General features: G+C 28.3%; 2 protein-coding genes and 1 non-coding gene across 3 annotated transcripts; 2 read left to right on the top strand and 1 right to left on the bottom strand.

Annotated features, from left to right (window-relative positions):
* LOC107931865 (probable 2-carboxy-D-arabinitol-1-phosphatase) lies at positions 1-3,147 on the bottom strand. The gene is made up of 9 exons (XM_016863821.2): positions 2,771-3,147; positions 2,201-2,306; positions 1,841-2,057; positions 1,602-1,720; positions 1,107-1,202; positions 979-1,032; positions 804-902; positions 611-718; positions 1-516 (listed from the first exon to the last, which is right to left on the bottom strand). Exons 1-9 carry the CDS (start codon positions 3,124-3,126, stop codon positions 142-144), a joined length of 1,530 nt encoding a protein of 509 aa, XP_016719310.1. The 5' UTR covers positions 3,127-3,147; the 3' UTR covers positions 1-141.
* Positions 3,148-6,141: 2,994 nt separating this feature from the next.
* LOC107931926 (arogenate dehydratase/prephenate dehydratase 6, chloroplastic) lies at positions 6,142-9,185 on the top strand. The gene has a single exon (XM_016863887.2). It carries the CDS (start codon positions 7,704-7,706, stop codon positions 8,994-8,996), a length of 1,293 nt encoding a protein of 430 aa, XP_016719376.2. The 5' UTR covers positions 6,142-7,703; the 3' UTR covers positions 8,997-9,185.
* A 12,626-nt stretch (positions 9,186-21,811) lies between these two features.
* TRNAL-UAA (transfer RNA leucine (anticodon UAA)) lies at positions 21,812-21,894 on the top strand. The gene has a single exon. It is a non-coding gene; the product is annotated as a tRNA-Leu (tRNA).
* The last annotated feature ends 2,696 nt before the right edge of the window (positions 21,895-24,590 follow it).

Raw genomic sequence — 24,590 nt, 5'->3', positions numbered from 1 at the left:
TAAAAAAAATTAAAATATTGTCATATATTTCATATTTTATAATATTTATTTTAAATTACACTGCCTATACATCATCAATAATTCAGTAGTGAAAGTATCTTGTACCAGATAAGTATGTAGGATTTATGTACATATTGACAATTAAAATGAATCATCGTCCACCGTTGATCTCGTAATCGGTATAGACCATCTCCCTAGATGCGCAGTGTAGTTTATGCACCGGATAATGCCTCTACCAGTTCGACCGTCCGGGAAATCTACGACACTAATACTCCCTGCATCAAGATGGAATGATCCCAGCCATTCTTCTGTAAGGTTTAGGCAGTGTCCTATCAACGCTATGTGCGCTACGGGGTGAGCTACGGCAACAACGATCTTTTCTTCTTCAGATTCGTCAGATAGTTCGGTGAGCAATGAATGCCAGGCTTGTCCAGATAGCTCCCGTAGTGTTGATGTGACTCTATCATCTAATCCATTTAACCAACCAGGGCGTAGATATGAAACATCGGTTGTGTCCTGCAGGTATCATCTATGACATTAAATGATTGAACAGTCAGATAATCGAGATTCCTAATTCTTCGTTCCCTAAATGGAAATCGAAGTATCGTACCTTTGTCGATGGCTGAAAGATTTCGGCAACATCAAGGTCCGGTATATTCTTCATTTCTACATACCGAGGAACACAATCGGCGCCCAAGCAATCAGCAGCTTCTTGTACCTACAATGTAGAAAGCTTTTCGGAATTACAGAACTCGAAAACTTACTAGCATTGTCTTGTTTGCTGAGTTAAACAAAGAGCTTACTTGGGATATGATAGTTGCTGTTTGAGCACAGGCATTGTTCGGGCTGCTAATTATGGTACTCACTTTCAGATCGAGAAGCAGCTCGGCGGTTTTCTGGGCCTGTTAAGAACAATGAATTGAGTTCAATAATATGACTCGAGAAAATTAATCGACAAATGCCACTAATCTTATATACCTGTATAACCCCAAGTATGTTCATTTGTTGATCACCTAACTTTGAAACAGTGGCCTGTGGAATAATCGAGTCAGACTATTCATTCGGTACGAACCGAAGGGCAAGCTACCGAGCTATTGTACGCATACCTCTGAATCTTGTGTTGATCCTTGACAAACGAGTATAATCCGTCTACTGGTCCTTCTTCCTGCAGAGCTCCCGGTAGCAACAGGTGATCCCGGTGTCTGCAACAAATAATAATCAAATAGAACGAGACCGACTGCAGTTGCATAAACAAAAAACACTTCCCGTAAATTCAGAAGTTCAGCTCATAACCTATTGATCATGATATCAGAGGAGAAGGCAGGGGGAAAGCAAGGGCCTTAGCCCCCTCTAAAATGAGAAAATTTGATTTAGACTTCAAAATTTATAAAATTTTAAGTTAGTACCAGTAAAATGAGACCAATCGCAGTTGCATAAACGAAAAAAACTTCTTGGAAATTCGGAAATTCAGCTCATAACATATTGATCATGATATATACATGTTGAGATCAGAATGCCAAAGGTACCGAGTACAATTTGGTGACCAACAATATGCATGAAAATAGCTATAGAGTTGCCATTCATCGGTAATTGTACTGTACCTGGTTTAAACGATTGAGACAGATACGCGGAGACCCTCCATCAGCACGTGGGATGAAATCGAGCACACTTACGCCGCAATTGCTCTGAAGTAAAATCCTAAAGTACTCAGTTCCCAATCCTGATACATCAACAAAGGTGAAAACATAAGTAAAAACCCACCGTTCTCTTCAGTTACGTCTACACCAATTTGAACCAACATTCCCTCGCACTCTACGTAACAGATATATGTAACTATTACCAATTGCTGTAGCAACAAGAGCTTGATTAACAGCATTGTGAGCAACCACAAGAACAGATTTGCTTTCATGAGCAAGGATTTTAGTCCAACAATTCCTAGCACGCCCCCATAACTCTCTGACGGGATAATGACCATCGATGTTGAAATTCGCAGCATCGACTTGCCATTGCCGAAAAGCCGGACCGAACTTGGCTTTCCCTTCATGCTTTAAAAGGCCCTAAAATCCGCCAATAAACTGAGATAAAAAATTATCATCACAAGACATTAAACTTTCCTAACCAAATATATATACACTTGCCATTATGAGTTTCAATTAACACAAAACACACATTGATGATTGAAAGAAAAAAAAAAACATACTTGAAATGAATAAAGATCGATTTCTCTTAAATCAGAGTCTGTTATTATCTCGTCTTCTCGTGTCCCCCATATGATTTCAGCTGTTCTTTTTGACCGAATCAGAGGGCTGAAAGACATGAAAGAAAATCAACCCTTTTAAGAGTTCATAAGAAAAGAAATCCTATGATTTGAACTCAACATGCATTAAATCTTTTATACAATTTAATTAACACAGTAATTAATTATCCTGATTTTTACCTATTTATTAATCATACATTTCGTGTTCATATAAGATAAAATTTCATATTTTAATTCTTCAGAAGATTATGATCCTAATTGCCCAAATATATGTATGAACTTCACTCTTTTATGCAGCCATTTACCATTCTTTTTTTATATTATTTAAAAATGAGTTTCAAATAAAATGTAAATATTCAAATTAGATTTTGCTAAAGTATCCCAAGTGACCAAAGTGTTTTATTATACATTGTAAATTTTAAAATAATCGTCAACTTTTAAATTAAATAAAAATTATATTATTACTTTAAACAGTATACCAACACTAAATCTAAGGAAACTGAAAAGAAATACCTGGAGAAGCAAATATCAAAGGAATCGTCGATGAGCATTTGGCGGGAAGTCTCAGCCTGAGCTTCACCTTTCTTAGTCAAAACAGAGAAATTAGAGCTCCCTTGGATCCTACCTTCCTCGTTCCACGTGCTCTGCCTGTGTCTAACCAGAACCACTCTCTTCGCTGCTTTTATCGGTGGAAACGGAACCGACGCGCAAAGCTCCGATCTCAGCTTACTGTCTTCCGCCGTCGTCGGCGATTTGTCGATCTCTTGGAGACTCGACGATGACCGAACGGTGAACGGACTTCGACGCTTTGTAGGGAGATGGTGGTCTCGGCCGTGGAGAAGCAGAGAAGCATTTGCGAGGGATATCATTTTGTATTTATTATTATTTTTAATTATTGGAGAATTTTGGTTTTTATATTACGATTTTCAGTTTTTTTTTTAATTGTATGGTTACCGTTGTTTCTATCGAGTTCATGAGCTAAACCGCCACCTAGATTTTTTTTTTATTAAAGATTAAAAAGAGTTAATATATCATTTGGTATATGAGTTTAGATTAAATGTTCAATTTGGTACTTAAGTTTGAATTTAATATCCGCTTTGGTACTTGATTTTTTTCAATTTGATACTTGAGTTAATTTTTTTGTCTTGGTTAAATATATAAATTTGGTTCCAATATTCAATTTGGTACTTGAGTTTTTTTCTGTCTCAATTAAGTACCTATGTTTTTTTACTAGAAATACATGTCAAACATTCATTGGACCACATTATACAATTCCCATTGGATGCTAAATTAAACATTGAAGTCAAACTTAGGTACCAATTTAAGACTAAATAAAACACATATACCAAATTAAACATTAAAACCAAATTCAGGTACCAAATTGTATATTAACCCAAAAACATAAAATTAATATTTCTTATGTTTTGTAGGTGAATTTATCAAAGATTTCTCAAACTATCCTTTTTTAATTTCAAAATTGATCTTTAAACTTCAAAACATTCTAAATTGAGTCCTCACAGCATCAATATTTCATCAATCAATTCTTTTGCCAATTTAACATTAAATGCCAACTCGACTTTGACTTGGAGCATATTTAAATCATATGAATGAGATTATAAATTTGAATGTATCTACTATTTGAATAATTTGGATCTGACATATAAAAAATAAATAATTTTTTTGTAGCAATTAATATTGTTTTGATCTTAAATTAATACAGAGTAATTTAATTTTCTTTCTTACCGAAATTTCAATTTGTTTCCATTGTTTCGATGTGTTTTGATCCATTTCAACTAATACCGATTTGCATCAATGTATACCAACTAATATGGTGGGTGCAGGATTTTAATATTTTTAATGTAACATTTAAAAATAAAATATAATCATTTATTTAAACTAAATTAATAATTTAAAACTCATATTTGCATACAAATATATTTATATGTATATATTAAAAATATTTAAAAAAAACTCAAAACAATACGTCAAAACACATATACCAACACATATCAATATTAAAATAAAAACAATACATCCATCAATGTGGTATTAACTACGCTGGTATCAATAAAATTTAAGATTGATAATATTTAACACGTCATATGTAAATTATTCATTAAATATGTATACACATCTTTATAAATTGATTTGCAAGTTTTAGATATTATCTATGTCAGATTGAGTTAGCGTTTAACATTCAAGCTAATGACCAGGCTAATAGAAAGATTTGATTAATAAAATATTAATGTTTTAAAGACTCAATTAAAATCTTACGAAGCTCTAAGCTCAAAAGCCTATGTTCAATTCAATAATATTGGTATCTTTAATATAATGTCGAGCTTTAACCCTAGCTCGAAGCTTGGTGTACAAAAAAATTATTGACAAATAAATCTTAAAGATGCGATGAAGTTTAACGTTTTTGTATTGATAAAAAAAAGTCTATTGAATATTGAATAGCGTATAACAAGATAACATAGTCTATCATGTAAAAGTGTAAAATTACATTTTCATAACCTGATAAAATAATAAGATAAAAAAATTAAGGAAAAATTGAAAATAAAAACAAACAAATTCCCTTAAACCGTAAATAAAATAAATAATTTTTTTTTCAAATTAAATAAAAAAACAAAGCAAAAGACTCTCCTATCCCTAGGCCTTTGCCTTCGGAGTTGGGACCCCTCCTCACGTGATGCCCGAATGGTCCTTAGTACTTTTGGCCCATCTTTGGGCAGACAATACATGGACTTATCACAACTATGTTAAGTCCAATTTTTTTTTCTGTATTTATTCGACCCAAATTATTATTTAAATAATAAAAATATATTCAATTATTTAATGATCAAATGAATAATTTGAGTTAAAAAAAAAACTTACAATGCGAGTGAAATTTAAGAGATTTTTCTTTTCCTCTTCGAATGGTCGGATTCAAGTTACTTATACAATAAGAATATAAATATTTACAATTTGATTCATATATTCTAAATATGTTTTATGCTTGTATAGTAGGTACATATTTTTATGTTTTAATCCATATATTTTAAATATATTCCATGTTAAATTTGGATATACTTGTAAAAGGCCTATGATCATGGGTGAATTTGGAAGTTCTTTTAGGGGCCAAAATTGAATCGTAAATTTTTTAAAGGTCAAAATATAATTTTATCATGTGTTAATTTTTGATTTCATCATTTTAAAAGGGACTAAATATTTTAAACATTTTTTGATTCTAGTCCAACAATAGAGAAGAAGAAGTTGACCCCCCTTGAGATGGATCAAAGGATCTGGAGATGGAGGAGATTCTGGTTCAACAGTAGAGAAGAAGAAGTCAATCCCCTTTTAAGATGTCTGTAGAATCTTATTATATAATAAGAGTCGAACCCTGGGTTGGATTTCGGGTCAGGTTATTATTATAATCATATAACAAGGTGCAATTTTATTTACATTAACTCGTAAATTTATCATTTTTAAATGAGCTAAATTATAATTTTCCATTTGGACATTTGGGGGACGGAGATAGGACCCTTGCATGCAGGGGTGAAGCCAGGGGGGCTGGCATGGGCTCCGGCCCCCCTAAAATGTAAAATTAACTTTTAGGCCCTTAATTTTTTTAAAAATTTAAATTAGTAAAAGTAAAATTACATTTTACCTCCTAAAATTATAAAAATTTGATTTAATCATTTACAAATTATAAAGATTAAACTATAAAAAACTAAAATTTCATCCGGGCCTCCTAAAAAAAAATTTCTGGCTTCGCCTCTACTTACATGCATTTCTTGTATTCACCCTTGCCCATGCCAATGGTTAAGCGGATGAATGACTTAAATGACACGATATTGATAATGATATTGAGTATATTACCATGCAAACCTTTATATAATTGTCAGTACTATCGTCATCAAATAAGGTATTGTATTTCCCAAGGGAAGGTCCAGAGACGTCCCTCAAAAATGAGGTGCTCCAGGGAAGAGTTTACATTGAGGTGTCGAAAGTCGAAAGGGTTCATACCTACAAATTAGGGGCAATCCACGTAATTGGGCCGAGAACCACAAGAGAAATCAAAACAAACCAAACTATAAAAAGGGAAGAGTTTATGCATAGCAGGATATGAATCCATGCCTTGGTGGATGCAAGAATTAATTTAGAAGTTGAACCACAATTTGAAGACTTTTTATGTAATTAACCCTAATATACGGAAGAAGTGAATTGAGTAAAAACAATAAATACGTACACTTACATCAAAAGAAAATATTATTGATATTTAAAGAAAGGAGTTTTTTTTCTTGAAAGGTTTGTGTTTAAGGTATTTATTATTTTAATAAAATAATTATACGAAATATTTTGTTATCAAAATCTTTTATGACTTTTATTTTAAACCAGTCCTCAAATTTCAAATCATTCTAATTATATCCTCAAATTATTAATATTATATCAATCAAATCTTTCTATTGCTAAAATCATTAATTTAACTATTAATCTAAAATAAAAATTTTAAGAAAAAATTAATATTGTTAAAATAAATTTTGTAAAAATATTAATTTTGAGGTTTTCAAAGTATTTATGGATGTTTTATTATTCATTTTCTATTTTTTCAGTTTTAGTTTATTATTAGTTTTTACTTTTAAAAGTTATGTTGCAATGCCTTATTTTTTTTAAAAAGTTATCATTTTAAATTTAGTTACGTAAGATTTGGCATGCCATGATTGATATAGTCTTGATAGTTTGGGGATGTAATTAAAACGTTCTAAAGTTTGAGGACTAATTTAAAATGATGGTATAATTTAGGGATATATGATTCAGTTAACTCTAAATATAAAAATCAAATACGAATACAATAAGGTTAAAATATGCCATAAGTCATTATACTCTTCATAAATCCGGAGTTTAGTTCCTATACTTTTCAGATTTCAAAATTTAGGTCCAATTATTAATATCGTTAAAATTATTTTGTTAAATTCAAGTTCATTACCACGTGAATAATATTTTTATTTTAAAATGTTATACCAACAATAAAAATTAACAATATTAATAATTAGACCTGAATTTAGAAATCTAAAAGATTAAATTATTAGAAATAAAAGGACAAGGACTAAATTTCAAATTTGTAAAGAGTATAAGGAGTTATGAAAAAATTTAACCTTACAATAATGTATTCGTAACTCCAATATAGACACAAATTTTTTACATATTTGTTTTAATTTGAAAAAATAATAATAATAAGAGAAGGTGCCAGGGGGTAGGTGTGAGATTTGACCGAACCAACTTGGCAGGCCCTTTTCTTAATATAAATTCCCTTCTCCCTCTTTCTTTCTTCTCAGCTTGACGTTCCCTTCTTCCAAAGAGAACAACAAGCTTTTCTTAATACTAAAATTTTAACGCTTTCCTTTCCTTCGTCTTTCCTTTGCTTTCCTCTGTGTGATTTTTAATAAAAGGGAAACGAGAAGGAAAAATGCAGGCAATTTCTCAAGTGCAAAATCTTAATTCGTACCTTATAATTCGCCGGTCGAAGCCTCGGTTTGATAAGCCGGTTCGGTTAGCTGTACCTGTACGTTGTGTGTATCACTCTGATTCAGTTCCATTCCCCAATGGAGTCCGTTCAAGCCGGGTGGATTGGCAAAGCTCGTGTGCTATTTTGTCTAGCAAAGTCTTCTCTCAGGATCAAGATTCCGGTGAGAAATCGAACACTTCCTCCGCCTCCGATCACCTGGCGGCGGCAGTTAACGGCCATAAAACTTCCTTGGATCTGAACTTAGTTCCGCTAGATAAGAAGAACAAGCCTCAGCCACCTGCTAAACAGCCTCCACAGAAGCCGTTAACTATTACCGATTTGTCTCCTGCTCCGAAGCACGGTTCTCAGTTGCGTGTGGCTTATCAAGGAGTTCCCGGTGCTTACTCGGAAGCTGCGGCGGGGAAAGCTTATCCAAATTGTGAAGCTATTCCTTGTGACCAGTTTGAAGTTGCGTTTCAAGCGGTTGAGCTTTGGATTGCTGATCGAGCTGTTTTACCGGTGGAAAATTCACTCGGAGGTTCGATTCATCGGAACTATGATCTTCTCCTCCGTCACCGACTCCATATCGTCGGTGAAGTTCAATTACCTGTCCATCACTGTCTTTTAGCTCTCCCGGGAGTTAGGACAGAGTATTTGACGCGCGTCATTTCTCATCCACAAGCTCTGTCACAGTGTGAAAACACTATCACCAAACTCGGCCTCAACGTCACGCGCGAAGCAGTCGACGATACAGCCGGAGCCGCCGAATATATCGCGACGAACAACCTCCGTGACACAGCAGCCATAGCGAGCGCACGCGCCGCCGAACTCTACGGACTCAACGTCCTCGCCGACGGGATCCAAGACGATTCAAGCAATGTCACGCGCTTCGTTATTTTAGCTCGTGATCCGATCATTCCACGCACGGACCGGCCGTTCAAAACGAGCATCGTCTTCGCACACGAAGAAGGAACCAGCGTGCTTTTCAAAGTGTTGTCGGCGTTCGCGTTTAGGAACATCAGTTTGACGAAGATCGAGTCACGGCCACACCGTAACCGGCCTATCCGGCTAGTCGACGACGCCAATGTAGGAACCGCGAAGCATTTCGAATACATGTTTTACGTGGATTTCGAAGCGTCAATGGCGGAGGTCAGAGCTCAAAACGCGTTGGCGGAGGTTCAAGAATTTACCTCTTTCTTGAGGGTATTAGGCAGTTACCCAATGGATATGACGCCTTGGTGCCCATCCAGTTGAAACCCATGAAAATAAAAAATAAGAAAAAACAAAATAATATGCACAAAAAAAAAATTTGTTGAACTTAATTTTTAATTTATTTCTTTTTCTTTTTTGTTATTATCATCATTTTTAATTCAACAACAACCAAAAATGACATTATTGTTGTTGATATTGTTGGGTAAATATAGTCAATTTAAGTCCTTTCAATGTTTGTTCTTCTTTTTTGTGCTTGAAATGTGAATATCATCTCATCCAACTCTATTCTTCTTCCTTTTCTTTTTTTTTTTTGTTTTTAAATTTCAAGTCGGTCCGATTAGACTCCTAAATAAAGGATAAATCAGAGGTATGTAATCAGTTAAATCAGTCGATAAAGCGATTATTTTAAGAATTAAAATATAATTTTATTGTTACATTAACTTGTGATTTTCTACAAATTAAAAGAATTATTTAAATTTTTTTATTTTAGGGGCCAAATCCATTGCCTATCTCCCTCCCATACGCCATTGTCGATCAATTTGTTATATTTTTTTACGTTTAACTAACTTAACCGTTATTTTTCTACTATAGACAACCCAATCGACCTAATTAAAACAATTTACCATTCGTCAATATTGTCAGCTAATCGGCTTGTTTTCAATTTTTATATTATATATTTAAAGTAATTTAAAATAAATATTAAATTGGTTAAGTTAAACGATTCGATTATCTCCTAACCAAGATTAAAATTGATTTAACTATAAAATTAAGTTAATCGAAATCGATTTAAGCGAATTGGTTGATTTTAATCAACTTATACTCTGTCCTTAATTAAGCTTTTCCAATCCTATTTTCTCCATTTAGAAAATTCAAACATAACCTTTTACTTAAAACATTTAACTTCCTATTATTAGATCCAACATACCTTAAGCTAATTTAGTTTTCTATAATAATAAAAAATAGTGGTGACAATAAAAAAAAAAATAGTCTATCCAAAGGTAGGATTGTTCATTTAACCCTAAATTAAGATTTAATCTAAATTGGCACGAGTTTAAACTGTACTATGGTATTTTTATTCAATATTGTATAATTTATTTTTATTTAAACTTAATATAAAATATATAAATATAAAATAATTGTGCGTGTGTGTGTTTTTTTAAATAAAAACAAGCCACCGAGTCAATGGGTCAACTTAAGGAAACAGATCACGAACGAGAATTATGACTGCGTTGAATACGATATTCAGTCCGTCAACAAATTTGAATAAGTTTTGATAAAAAAAAAGTTTTGAGTATAATTTTAAGGTTGAATATTTACGCACATAAAAATAATTTTATGTAAAAAATATATATTTATTAAAAGTTATGTAAAAATAAATTTGTTTTATTAAAATGGAAAATTCGATGGATTAAAATTTAAAATATTTTAAGTTTAAGCCTCATCACATTCAAGATTTTATTTTATTTTATTTTATTTTAACAGTTTTCATTATAGGTTCTGAACAATATCTGTTCTTTTTGACACTATGTCTAGAACTGCTCATAGTCCCTCCCTAACTCATAATAATAGGATAACGTGTTTCAGTACATTCAAATCCATGTCCTCTTACATTGGTAACGATACTCATACAAATCGAACTAAAATTCAATCAACCATGTGAGATTTTACTAATTTTATATAAAAAGTTATAAAAATTAAAATATTCTTATAATAATATAATTTAATATTAGAAAAAAAAAGTATAATGAGCTTTTAGCCAAACAACAAAGGATGGTTAGGAAGCAAAGCCTTCAACAAGTGGGTAGGTGAAGACTTCTCATGGTTAATTTTAAAATGCAATAAAAAATTATTTTAAATTTGGTTTAATAAGAAAATCTATAAATTTATGTAAATGGATTAATTGATATAATCACATTAAAATAATAAAAAAATGTTTTTTTTTTAATTTTAAATACTTTTTATTATATTTCTTTGTAAATTAGATTTCCATTACAATTGCATCACAACTAACGTTTTTAAAATAGGACTAGTAATTAAATCGGTCAAGTCATAATTAATTCGTACGATTCGATTAAACAAATTATTAAATATATTTATAAAATATAAAAAAATTGTTTCAACCACCAATTTAATCGATTCGTACCGATTTGTGAGTCAATTAATCTGATATCGCTCTTCAAACCAATATCTTAATTGGTTCTGAATTCAGATTCATTGTTATACAATAAACAAATTAATAAAGATGCTTTGGTCCCCTAGATTTGCATTGCATGATAGTATTATTAGACACTAGACTTAACTAATTAATAATGTAGCTTGGTCCCCTTTCCCTTCAATTATTTAGGTAACTTATACCAAACCTAAAATAAAATAAAATTCTAGATCTATATTAATTATTATTCATTGAAAATTTTCTATTTCCAACATAATTAAATAAATTCTTTTCATTTTAAAAATTCTTATATTATATTATTAGAGAGAGATTCATTTACATCGGTTAGTTTTATACACTTTTATAATTTTTTTACGATTAATATTTTAACAATCAAACAATCGAATTTATCAATATAATTGTACTTATCATGTATGCATATTTTCGAATTGATCTAATACATTGATCTATGTTGGGGATCGACTTGATTAAGCAATAAACAAGTAAAAATAACGGAAGAAATTAAGAATTTGACCACACAAATTTAACGTGAAAAAATCTCTCCAAAAAGGATGAAAAACCATGGGTAAAGATAATTTTACTATAATAACAAAAGAACGAAGAGTACAAAAGATGGAGATGAAAGTAAATCCCGAAACTCGAAAACAAAGAACTTGAAAAACGTAAACACAAAATTTCTCTAAAAGTGTTATGAGTTCTAATATTTAAATGGAGGTTGTAAAAGAGTTTATTTCTAGGCTAAATTCGTAGGTCAAATAAAAAAATAATCTAAACTTATCAGAGTTTGACTGAAACAAATAAACAAAATTTAACTAGAAGGTTATCTCTCAAATAATCTAGAATATTGTTTATATCAATATATAGTTAGAAAATTTTAATTTACTCCAAACTACTACTTTAAGTGTTATGAGTTTTTTCAGACATAATGTTTAGAACTACCCATAGCCCTTCTCCAACTTATAAATAAGAGGATAATGAATTTCAACGCATTCGAACTTAGATCTTCCTACATTGGCACAGTACTTATACCAATCGAACTACTACTTAATTCACCTTTTAAATAAAAACTTATATAAAAATCATACATGGTGAAATAATTTAACCTTATTTGTGAAAATAAAAAAACTCAATAAAAGTTAAATCAATTGTGAAATTAATTAAGATAAAATCATACATAACTTATATATATATTACATAATCTCTTATAAAAGTATTCTTCAAGTTAAAAGTGTAAACAAAACTAAAGAAATTATGTCTTAAAAGGTTTAATTATGCATCAATCTTTGTACTCTTTTATTTTTCGAAATTTAGTGAATTTGCTTTTAAGTTTAAGAATATAGTCCCTCCATTTAATCTATTTTAAAATTTAAAGTACAAGTGATAACAACATTAATGAATTTATGTTCAATTTAAATACATGGTATTTTAATATTTAATATTTATTTTAAAAGTTGAAATTTAATTAATAAAATATATTATCAGTTGGATTTAGAAAAAGGTAAAAAAAATATTTAGTCTTGGAACTTGACAAGTTTTCTCAATTTAGTCCCTGAACTTGGATTCTGTTAAGGTATGATGATGTGACATTTTGAGATTGTCCTACACATATTCTATGTTGTCACATTTTTTTTTAATAATTTTTTTTTCTTATTTTATATATTTTTTTTAGATTTTAAATAAATGTGGCATAATCTTAGTGTGTCACATCATCATATTTTCACAAAATACAAATTCAAAGATCAAATTGAAAAATTTTGCTAAGCTCCAAAACTAATATGGACAAAAAAAATTTAAAATCAAGTTTGAAAATTACTAAATGTTGCTTTATAAAAAAATCGATAAAAGGACCTCTCTAGTGCCTTTTTATTTTGAATTTGAGCAAATGGGTCCCTCTTTAAAAAAATCAAAGCAATTTAACCCCTCTCAATTTTGAAAGTGAATAATTAAGGACAATTAATCAAGACTCTAATGTCTTCCGTAAATTGTACATAATCGTGATTGGTATAAAAACAAATTTAGCCCTTGTTGTTAAAATTTTTTTTGTCACCTTGGTCTTGATTTTAAAAAATTCAACACATTTACGTAAATGTCGCAGGCTAAATTTGTTAAATCAGGACAAAATTGACAAAATGTGAAAATTTTGAAGGATAAATTTGTTATTATACCAATTAAAATTATGTACAATCAACCGAAAATATTTTTTTCATGCTTAAGTAATTTATTTAACATCAAAATTAAGAGAGATTTGAAAGGTCTTTTTATAATAATAAAAAAACATATTAACAAATGCAATGGCAACCTAAAATAGAAAAATTTTCATTTACACTTTTTATAATTTATAAAATTTTAAATTAGTAATGATAAAATTATATTTTGACTCTTTAAAAAATGATAAAATTTTAATTTAATTCTTTAAAAACCATGAAGATATAAAATATTAAAATAATAAAATTATATTTTTATTATCGTAAAAAGATATAATTTAATTTTGCCAAAAAGAATTTTTTAACTCCGCGGCACAACAAATGGTTGGGTGAAAAGAAAGTTTTACTATTATAATAAGGAAATGATGATTGAAAATTGGATTTGGGGTAAATTTTTTTATTAATAAATATATAGAGGCTAAATCTTGATTAGGTGCTTAATAAAAAATAATAGTAAAATGAAAAAGGGGAAAAAGAAGGTTTGGTGAGGGAAGAGAAGACCATAATGAAAGGAGGAAAATGGGGTGTGTGTGGTAGGTGGAGATGTAGGCTTTGTGGTGGCTTTTAGTTCTAGTGGTTAAAGCCAGTGACGATCCTCTTCTCTCTCGCTTACGTACGTCGGCATTTCCTCTTGGTCGGCTCTTCCACTCCGCTAACTTCCGTTTATGTATACGTTGGCGAATTTGAGGAAGCAAGCAAGCGCCTTGAAATCCACATTATTAATATTTTGTTTCCTCTTAAAAATATTTTGTTTTATGGAAAAATCATAATTAAATTCCGGCCCTACTAAAAAATTTATGTATTCGCCCCTGTATGTATACACATTATTAATATCTGGTATATTGTTAATCAAAATTTTTAAGGTTAAAATATATTATAAGTCTTCGTATTATTCGAAAATTTGAAATTTAGTTTTGTTTAGTTCTTTTACTTTTCAAATTTCGAAATTCAAGTTCAACTGTTAATATTATTAATTTTTTTTGTTAAATCCAATTCCATTATAATATTATTTTTTTAATAACATGGTTACTAAGTTTTTATTATTATTTCAAAATGTCAAACCAACAAATTTAACAAAAATAATTAACAATATTAATGGTTAGAATTGAATTTTAAAATTTAAAAAGTAAAAAAGATTAAATTCTTGAAAATGAAATTACAGTGACTGAATTACAAATTTTCAAAAAACATAGGGATTTATTGCACATTTTAACCCTTTTTGATTCTATAAGCGGGATTTGAATACTATCATTTATTTTTTACTATGCTTCTCAAGTCCAAAAATTTCATGACAATTATAAATGATCACGGGCCGAGGCAAAGTGGGTTCAAGTCGGGCTTATGCATGATATTAGTGTATTTTATGCTCGGCCTGACTTGACCAGCAATATGGGCCTAAACTCTACCCATAATTATAAATGACTATTTAAAGCACGTTTTGGGTTCGTCATATTATTTTTTAGAAATATATTATTTTAATTTAATATCTAGTATTTTATATGAATTTTATTTTTATTAAAATTTTAACTTTAAACAACTTTTAACATTTTTGTATTATTATATATTTAATTTTATGTGATATAGATTACATAATATATAAAGATAAAATAAAAATATATTACACAAGTATAAAACGAGTTGGTTGATTCGGGCTTAGGTCTTGAATGTTGAAGTCCAAGCCCGACTCATATTTTAAATGAGGCTATTTTTTACTCAAACACATTTTTCGAGCCTCGTATTTTTATACAAACCCTCATATATCTCGGGTGGATCTTCAAATTTAAACGAATAATCGAACGTATCTACAAATAGTGAACCAAATAATATATATAAGTATATATATACATCAACTCAAAATATATGTTGAAATATGGAAGCTATAACTAGATTCATTAATTTTGGATGAAATATAAATACAATATAAAAATATATCATATAAAATAAACATAAAATATCTTAAATCTAAATTGTAACACCCCAACATATAGGGGATTTAACGTGCCACGTCAGCTTACCGTTACATCGCTAACGGCAATTAACGGCTCAGTGACTAGAATGTTATAACACATTAATGTAAGTGACTAAAACGTAACATTTCAAACATAAATGACTAAAATGTAACCTGGGGAAAACAAAAGTGACTATTTTAATAGTTTACCCTTTTTTAAATTTATTTTATAGATAAAAACAAAGCTTTTAAAATTGTAAAATAATATGATTTAAATATTTATAATTTTTTATAACAACAACTTATAAAATAAAATATAAATTTAAACTCAAATAAAACTTGACATGTTATTTTATAAAAATAATATATTTGATCAAAAGGACATTCTTGGGGACAATAAAAAAAACATTATTATTGATAAAGTCATTTTCTTGAAATTTTCAATAAATATTATTGAATAAATAAAAAAACAAAAATATTGAAAGAATAAAACACGTGTTTTATTCAAATAAATAAACGTACATATTTTCTAAGCCTCGAAAAACTATTAAAAACATCACATGAAATTAAATTTATATTATTTCTCACTAATCAAATCTGACATGTCATGTGCAATAATTATTTTTTTTCTTTTTTTTTATTATTTAAATATGTTGACATTTTTTAATATTAAAAAAAGTAGGTTAATTGATGTTTATATATTGTTGAGTATTTGTTTTGTCCTGGGTCTATTTTCGTATTTATAAAGTACGATATTTTGATGTGATGTATTAGGATTAAACAGGCTCCATACATGTTAATACGTATCATTTTCTATGTACTTTGCTACCATGCAAGGCAAACTCATCAATGGCAGAGTCTAATAGAGGCCTAAGGGGCCATGACACCTCAAAGTTTAAAATTTTTACAATTTAGCCCTTTATGGATATACTATGGCCCTCCCAAAAATATAAGTAGGCCCTTCAAGGCTTAAGATTTTTGCAATTCCCTTCTTTGTATATATATTATAGCCCTCCCCAAAATCGATTGTTTATATGTTTAAATCGACCATTATGTTGGAATATTGTTTCTTTTGAATCGACTGTTAGTTTGGCCCTCCAAAATTAACATCCTAACTCCGTCACCAGAACTCATACTTGGGGGACACATTTTAATCCGAGGAGAAGGTACGTGTTAACATACATGAAGCATATTTGATACTAGTACGTCACATCAAAATATCGTACTTTATAAATACAAAAATAGACCCTCAAGAGAGAGGAAGACAAACAAATACTCAACATATATGCTATTTAAGAAGTTAAATATATCATAGAGTTTTGTATGAAAATATACTTATACTATAACCCACTCACTTACGTACAGTGGCTGAGCCAAGGGGGGCAAGTAGGGCCCGACCCTCTAAAATGTAAAATTTTTCATTTAGATCCTTTATAATTTATAAAATTTTAAATTAATAATGGTAAAATTATACTTTATCCCCCGAAAATAATAAAAATTTTATTCAACCTTTTAAAAATTATAAAGATCTAGTCTATTAAAATGGTAAAAATATACAATTTAATTCTACTCCAAAAATATATAATTTAATTCAAATTATTTAACGTAAATATATTATTAAAAACCAGTTATTTATTACATGGTCAATATCATTTAACATTTCAAGAGATTAATTAATAATTAGATTATGTAAAAAAATTATAAAAAATTATATTGTAAAATAAAAATATATATAAAGGGGTGGTAGATTTCTAGAAAAAAAATTATAGTTTTTTTTTTTAAAATTTTATATATAGTTTTTTTTTAATTTTATATTTGATTTGATAGTCAGTTAATTCGTGATATTACCATCTCTAGAAGTCTGAGACCCTTGCGTACAAAAATAAATTTCGATAATTTTTCATTTAAAAGTATCATGGAGGTCCCTGCGTTAAGGGCCATATTACATTTTGCTTTATCTAATCAAGAAGTGGACAAATTAGTCCCTACACGTTAGATCAAAAAGCAAATTGGCCTTTTTTTTATTAAAAATTAATCCTTATACATCAGCATGATATACATGTGGTGTGTCACGTGTCATTGTTCGGTTATTTCGTTAGTCATCCCAATTTTTGGCAATAAAAAAGATGAAATTGTTAATAGAAATGATCAATTTACTTTTTAATTTAATGTACAGTGACTAATTTTCTTATTTTTAATAGAAAAGTAAAATACAATTTAACTTATAATACAAGAACCTTCATCATACTATTAGAAGAAAAAATTGTATCCATTGACTCTTGACCACAAAACTATGGATTATTTTTTCCTTTTAGAAACTAAGGTCTCTAGATATTTAATTTTAGTCAAGTAATTAATTATAGACCCACTATTTCTTTTTTTTAATTGGTCAATTTAGTTTTGGACCCTTCTTTGTTTAGCACTTGAGTCGAGTCTCCTTTTCCATGAAATAACATCAACAATTTAATATCCAACAATCATTGTGTCATGTCAAATTGCAATTAAAAAAATTCACGAATCATGTTTGCAGAAGAAAATTCTAGTAAAGTTTCCAAGATCCTTCATAATTTCCAATTTTTTAGAAATATTTAAAAATGGGTCAATCTAATCAATCAAGGGTGCCTTTTTCTTTTTATTTATTTTCTAAATACCCAAAATTAATATAATTTTTACATTTTTCATATTAAAAAAGAAGTCTTTAAACCAATGTTTTAGACATACACCCCTAACAAAACTACTCATTATTGTAAAGGGTTAATATAACCTTTTAGTCCTTGAACTTAGTAATTAAGTTCACTTTGATATATTTATTTTTGGACCAATTTAGTACTTGAACTTAGCAATTAGGTCCAATTTTGCCCTTGAAATTAGCAATTAGGTCTAATTTTGCCCTTGAACTTGGATTTCATTTAGGATTTGATGATAAGGCATAATTTTAGAGTATCACATCATCCCGGACCAAAATAAACTCACTTACCAAGTTCAAATACCAAAATGGACCTAATTGCTAAGGTTAGGGATTGAGATTCATGTTAACTCTTTTCCAAACAAATTGGCAAGATATCTAAATAATGCACAATTTTCCATTTAAATGAAAAAACAAATTGAGAAACATTAGCAACAATTCTATTTTCAAACTTACTAAATAGTAAATACTATCTTTTTAACCCAACAATTGGCTTTTTAAAAATGATAAAATTATTGTATGGTCCCTTTAAAAATAGTAAAATTATAAATTAATATAACGACAAAGCTCCATTTTGACCTAAAAAATTTTCTAGCTTTCTCATACTTTTAAAAGTGATTATATGAATAGCCGATTAAGTATTAGCTTGATTGGCATGGGCATTGTTACAAATACAAGAGGATTAAGTTCGAGTGCGCTGAAATACATTATTCTCCTATTTATGGGTTGGGGAGGGGCTATGGGTAGTTCTAAGCATTTTGTAAAAAAAAAAAAGAAGATATGATCAAAACCTATAATAATATTATTTTTAAAAAAAGTGATTATATGAATAAACCTAACTAAACCTTAAACTCGGAATTCTTGTTCAAAAGGATATTTGCTTGAGGAACTTCCTCAATTGTGTTCCCACTTCATCCTGAAGGCTTTCACATTCAGCATTGGAGCTAAAGAAGTAATGCCTTACCTAAACTTCATTGTGAAACAATTAGGGTTTGAACCAAAATTAGTTGTTGGGAGACTCTACCAAACTTCAAAGGTTATTATTTTTTTCAACACTTTGCTAATTAATCAACTAAATGTTAATTGAAAAATAGGTATTGGAACAGTTCGACATAATGTTAAATTTATCCCTTACGTTTACATTTTTTGTTAAATTGACTTTTATTGAGTTTGAGCTAAATTTGACTTTTGACCTTTTAAAAAGAGTCGAATTACTGACTAAAACGTTAAAATTTTAAGCATAACAACCCATATATCAATCCAGATGTACTCAATGCTATTTTTTTTTTGATTTTTTATGAACTTTTTATAATTTTTAAATTATTTATTGATGTGACATATAAGTCAAATAGATCAGTATGAAGTACACATGGATTGTAAAGCGGGTTGCCACGCCAATATCGTTAAAAAATTAATATTTTAGTCAACAATTTTATTTTAAAAACAATAGATTAAATTTTTTTAAAAGGTTAATGGTCAAGTTGAGTTAAAAAAAAGAGTTAAATTGATAAAAATGTAAACTTTTGACATTTAAGTCTAATTAAGCAAGTAATTTTTTTTCTACTTCCTTACATAGTACACACATACCTTGGTGTACACTTAATTTTCTCACTAACTAAAACTTTTCTAAAAATATATTTTAATGTGTTTAGAGTTTAATTTATATAAAATAAAATATTTTAAAGGTAATTTTAATACAATAAAATATATTAACATGAGGAAAATACACAAAATTATTAGTTATAAATCATAAATAGATCTCCTTGCTACAAAATTAAATTATTTAAAAGGGCTAATTTGCATTCAATCCTTGTATTCTTTAAACTTTTAAAATTTAGTTTTATTTAATATTTAATTTTAAAATTTTAGTTTTTTTTTTCTACTTATTTGATTTAAAAATTAAAATCTAGTTCATATTATTCTTAATGGATTTTCATTAAATTAAGATTTGTATTCCAACTTTTAAAATCAAATGTATTTACTTTTAATTATAGAAATTTAGTTTTTTCTCTGATTTAAAAAATTATGCCCAATTGACAACATTATTAATTAACCTTCATTAAATTAGGGTTTGTATTTGATGTATTAACATATTTTTTTATTGACTTAATTACTCTATCATGAATGATGCAATCAAAAGGTTCGAGAGAAGCAAAACTACATGGTAGATTAAAAATATAATTATAAAATAGTTTAATATATATAATTTGATATATATGTATTTGACACTTTTTTTTCTAATGTAGTACTTATAGTTTTTTTTTTCTAATGTGGTACCTGTATTTGATAAAAATTATATATTTTAATATTTAAAGGTAACAATGTTAACTTTTTAGTATTTAATTCGGGTTTTAGATTTGATTTGATGAAAATTTGTAATTAACTAATAATATTAATAATTAACTTTCATCAAATTTCCATCAATTAGACCGTATTTGTCAAATTAAAAAAATTAAAAAAATCCATAATTAAAACTAAAATTATTTTATTAACAAAATCATGAAAAATTCAAGCTATATAATATTAGCAGTTAACTTTTCTAAAATCAACCCTAAATCCTGAATTAAACATTAAAAAGTTAACATTATTACATTCAGGTACCAAAATATTTAATTTTTCTCAAATATAAGTGCCACATTGGATCAAAAAATAATACATGTACTACATTATAAAAAAAATGTCACTTCAGGGACTAAATAATATATTAAACCTTATAAAAATTTATATGAAAACCAAATAAAATGAGATTTGAGTCCAATATGTCAACTTCTTAAGCCCAAATGAAGCTGAAAAGTTTCTTAGGCCCACAAATGAAATCCCTTTGTCAGAAGTATTTCTTTTTGGTACCTTCAAAGGATTTGAATTATAGAATATTGATGGTAATAAACATGGGTGTTTATGTTTGTATGACGCTAATATAGAGGTGTTGATGGGTTGGGCCAAGTCGGGTTTAAGTATAATATTAATAAATTTTATATTTGTCCAAACTTAGCTCGACTTGAAATATGAGCTTAAAATTTTGTTCAAATCCGTCCATAAATGTAAATGATTAATCTAAGCCTATTTTAAGTTCGTCATTATTATTTTAAAAACATATATTTATATTACTTATAATTTAATATATTTTTTATTGAAATTTATATAGTCATTTTAACATTTTTTTTAAAATTTACATTATAATAGTATTGTATATTTATGTGTTATAAACTATATAATATAAAAGCTGAATGTACTTGAGAGGTCCTTGTATTATAGGGCCTGGATCAAATTAGTCCCTCCCCTATTAAATGAATCAATCCAGTCCTTGTACTATTAAAAATAAGCAAATAAAGTCAAATTGGAATAGGGCTAACATTTACTGTTTAACAAACTTAATATTTTTAAAGTTCTTATGGTTTTGTAGACGAAATATTTGTTTGGAATTGAACTGCAATTGAAAAAATAAATTAATTTCAAGAGATTTTTATACACTAAATGTTAACTTTATTATAAATTGAATTTATTTAATTCTTTTCAATAATATAGGGAATAAATTGATAAATTTAATAATAGAGGGACTAATTTGATATAGAATACAGGGACCTCCCATGTACTTTATCTTAATATAAAACATTACAAACTTAAAAATAAATTACAAACTTAAAAATAAACTAACCTTAGGCTTTGAATGTTCAAGCTCTGCCTACATTCTAAATAGACCTAACTTTTTGCCTTACCTCATATTTTGAGCCAAATATTTTTGTTGAAATCTTCCAAGGGCAAATAGCTCAGTCTAAGAGTAAGGCTAGGCCCATGATTTCTTTTTATACTTAAAACTGATTTTAACGCTAACATACTAACAAATTAGCTAGTTTGCCCGAGTGGTTAAGGGGGCAGACTTAAGATCTGCTGCACTGAAGTGCGCGTGAGTTCGAACCTCACAGCCAGCAGTTTTTTTATTATTTCTTTTCCCCTCAAACAACGTTGAGTTATTTGTAATTTTTGCATCATAAATCCTCAAGGTTCCGATATATTGTCAAATTATAGCTGAAGTTTTATAAAATAATCTCAAAACTTTAATTAAACAGATAATCTGAGGACAAGTGTAGTAAACCATAAATGCCATTGAAAACTACAATGAAGAGGGTGACCCATGTGCTATGTTTCAGAAAATGGGGCCTAAGACCTTTTCCTAAATTATGGTCTGTATAAGGAAAATGCAACATTTTTGCACACAAAAATTCCGTCATTATAATTATTACACTGAACAATTAATTAAATTTAAAATAATTATAAGTAAAGTAAAATTGGAAAAAAATTAGAGGCGTTCATGAGTTCGATCGAACTTAAAATGATATTAACACATTTTATATTTGTTTAAACCTGATCAGACTCAAAATATGAGCTTAAAATTTTCCTCGAGCTCATCGTATTTGTAAATAGTTAACTTCTATCTTTTTCTAAAAAATTATTTATATTATTTTTAATTTGATATATTTTTTTCATTTATTAAAATTTTATATATTGACAACTTGACAAATTTTAATTGGAGTATTATATATTACTAATGATGTATTGTACATTACATCATATAATATATTATCAGTTTAGAAAATAAGACAATCAAAACTGGATTTAGGCTTTGAGCTCAATTTATATTTTGAATAGGTCTAATTTTTTTGTCTAAACCCATTTTTTAGACCAAACGTTTTTGCAAAAATATCTCAAATTTTGAACGAATATCTTAACCCTTAAATAGATCTAAAAATAACACACATTCAAACTCGAAATCTCAAAATTCTCAAAACCAATTCTGCTTATCCCTTTCTTTAAAAAGAAATGACTCATTCCCAATAGTCGACCCCACAACCCCACATCCATGTAATGTGATAGATAGATAAATTCTCTCACAAAATTAAAATGCTTGCATGTGATTTATGAGTATGCAAAATTTTGGTTGTCATTCTTCTATTGGAAAATAATAAAGATGGTGTAGAATCATAATTCCATACAATTTTTTTTTCTCTCTATATAATATAATATTTGACTTTATTATCAATTTTTTTATTTTCGAATTTTTAAACGAAGGGTAAAATTTTTTCAATTTTTATATACAATTATTTATGTTCGAATATTTTTTAAAAAAAATTCAAAAAATAATTTCAAAATTTACTATCACATTCTTAATAAAATACTCGATAAACCAACAGTATCAATATAATTTCCTCGAAATTTTAATCAATACTTTTCTATAATGTCACATTCTTACGTTTCATTAAAATCTTAACACGAGAAAGTAACAAACCCGATGTAAATATAAAAATAGGTGTAATAGTAATTAGTTTAAAATGAAATGTCAGAGGTAAAAAGGTTGATGAGTGAAATCAAGGCAGTGTTGAGAAAGTTCACAATCCTGACAATGCCAATTTTTAATCTCTTTATAATGCAGCAATTATTGCCTCTTGGAAAGGTATCATAGTAAAAAAAATTTACATAAAGAGACCACAAATAATTTAGGGAGTGCCTAGTGATTCCCTTTACAAAATATTCATTTTAACATATTTAGAATTAATTGCACTAAACATCCTTAAATCATGAGTATTATTTTAAATTATTCTAATTAATTCTTTAAAAATTATATCAAGATTATATTAATTAGGTCATTTCATCGTTAAAATAATTAATTTAATTGTTAAATTAACGGTTTTTATAACCTGATTGATATTATGTGGTGTTGTTCGTTATGTAAATGGAAAAAATTTTCTTGTAAAACTTTGTGGTGTATGATAGCAGCTGATAGAACAGAGCTAGAACACTAGAGATAGCTTATGAGTTCTTTAATTTAAGACATTCGAAGCTTTAAAATGTGTTTGAGAGAGCATATGTTGTTGGACTAACATGTGATAATAATGAGTATTTATTTAATATAGTTATATAATTACAATTTGTATTATTAAACACAATATGGACAATTACGATGTAATTACACTTTTCCAATCAAACGCATCTATGGAATTAGAATAGGTTGACTTTTGCATTTAGTCACTGTACTTTACAATTATGATGTAATTAAACTTTTTAAGTTTTAAAATTTCAATCATCGCGAAACAACAATTGTTAAATTCATTAAGTACTGTTATTTTCAAAATTTGATAGGGTAAACATATTATCATATGTTTAATGTCATGTTAACTTGTTATTTTTATATTTTACTCACTAAAAATTTAATTAATGTATATTACGACTACCATTTGTGTCTAAATTGAAATTTTAAAAATCGAAAAAAACAGGACTTAAAATTATCCAATTATAGAATATTTACTCTACAATTGTAAAAATAATACATGAGTAATAATTAAATTTAACCAAACAAATTTAATTGATATTGTCAGTTTGTTTGAGTTAGAACTAAAATTTCAAAATTCAAAAAGTATAGAGACTAAAATTGACCAATTTGAAAAGTATAAAAATTAAAATTGATCAAATTACATGGACTAAACCCACAATGTTCATAAAGTGCAAGGGCTGATAGCAAAATTTAACCATTAGAATTTCTTCTAACTACAATGCTACTGTAGTAATTACCAATTACTTTGTAGATTTCAAAAACACCTTATGGTATAGAAACGGTCTTCTTTGATCAACA

This window comes from Gossypium hirsutum, chromosome A08, assembly GCF_007990345.1.
Source record: "Gossypium hirsutum isolate 1008001.06 chromosome A08, Gossypium_hirsutum_v2.1, whole genome shotgun sequence".
NCBI lineage: Eukaryota > Viridiplantae > Streptophyta > Magnoliopsida > Malvales > Malvaceae > Gossypium > Gossypium hirsutum.
The sequence above is the reverse complement of the archived record's forward strand: the minus strand, read 5'-3'. Positions and strand labels throughout refer to the sequence as shown.

Coding starts and splice junctions, on each gene's coding strand:
- LOC107931865 (XM_016863821.2), bottom strand. CDS start 3,126: ATGATATCCCTCGCAAATGCTTCTCTGCTTCTCCACGGCCGAGACCAC. Junction 2,058..2,200: donor TCGATCTTTATTCATTTCAA/GTATGTTTTTTT, acceptor GGCGGATTTTAG/GGCCTTTTAAAGCATGAAGG. Junction 1,203..1,601: donor GTCTCAATCGTTTAAACCAG/GTACAGTACAAT, acceptor TATTTGTTGCAG/ACACCGGGATCACCTGTTGC.
- LOC107931926 (XM_016863887.2), top strand. CDS start 7,704: ATGCAGGCAATTTCTCAAGTGCAAAATCTTAATTCGTACCTTATAATT.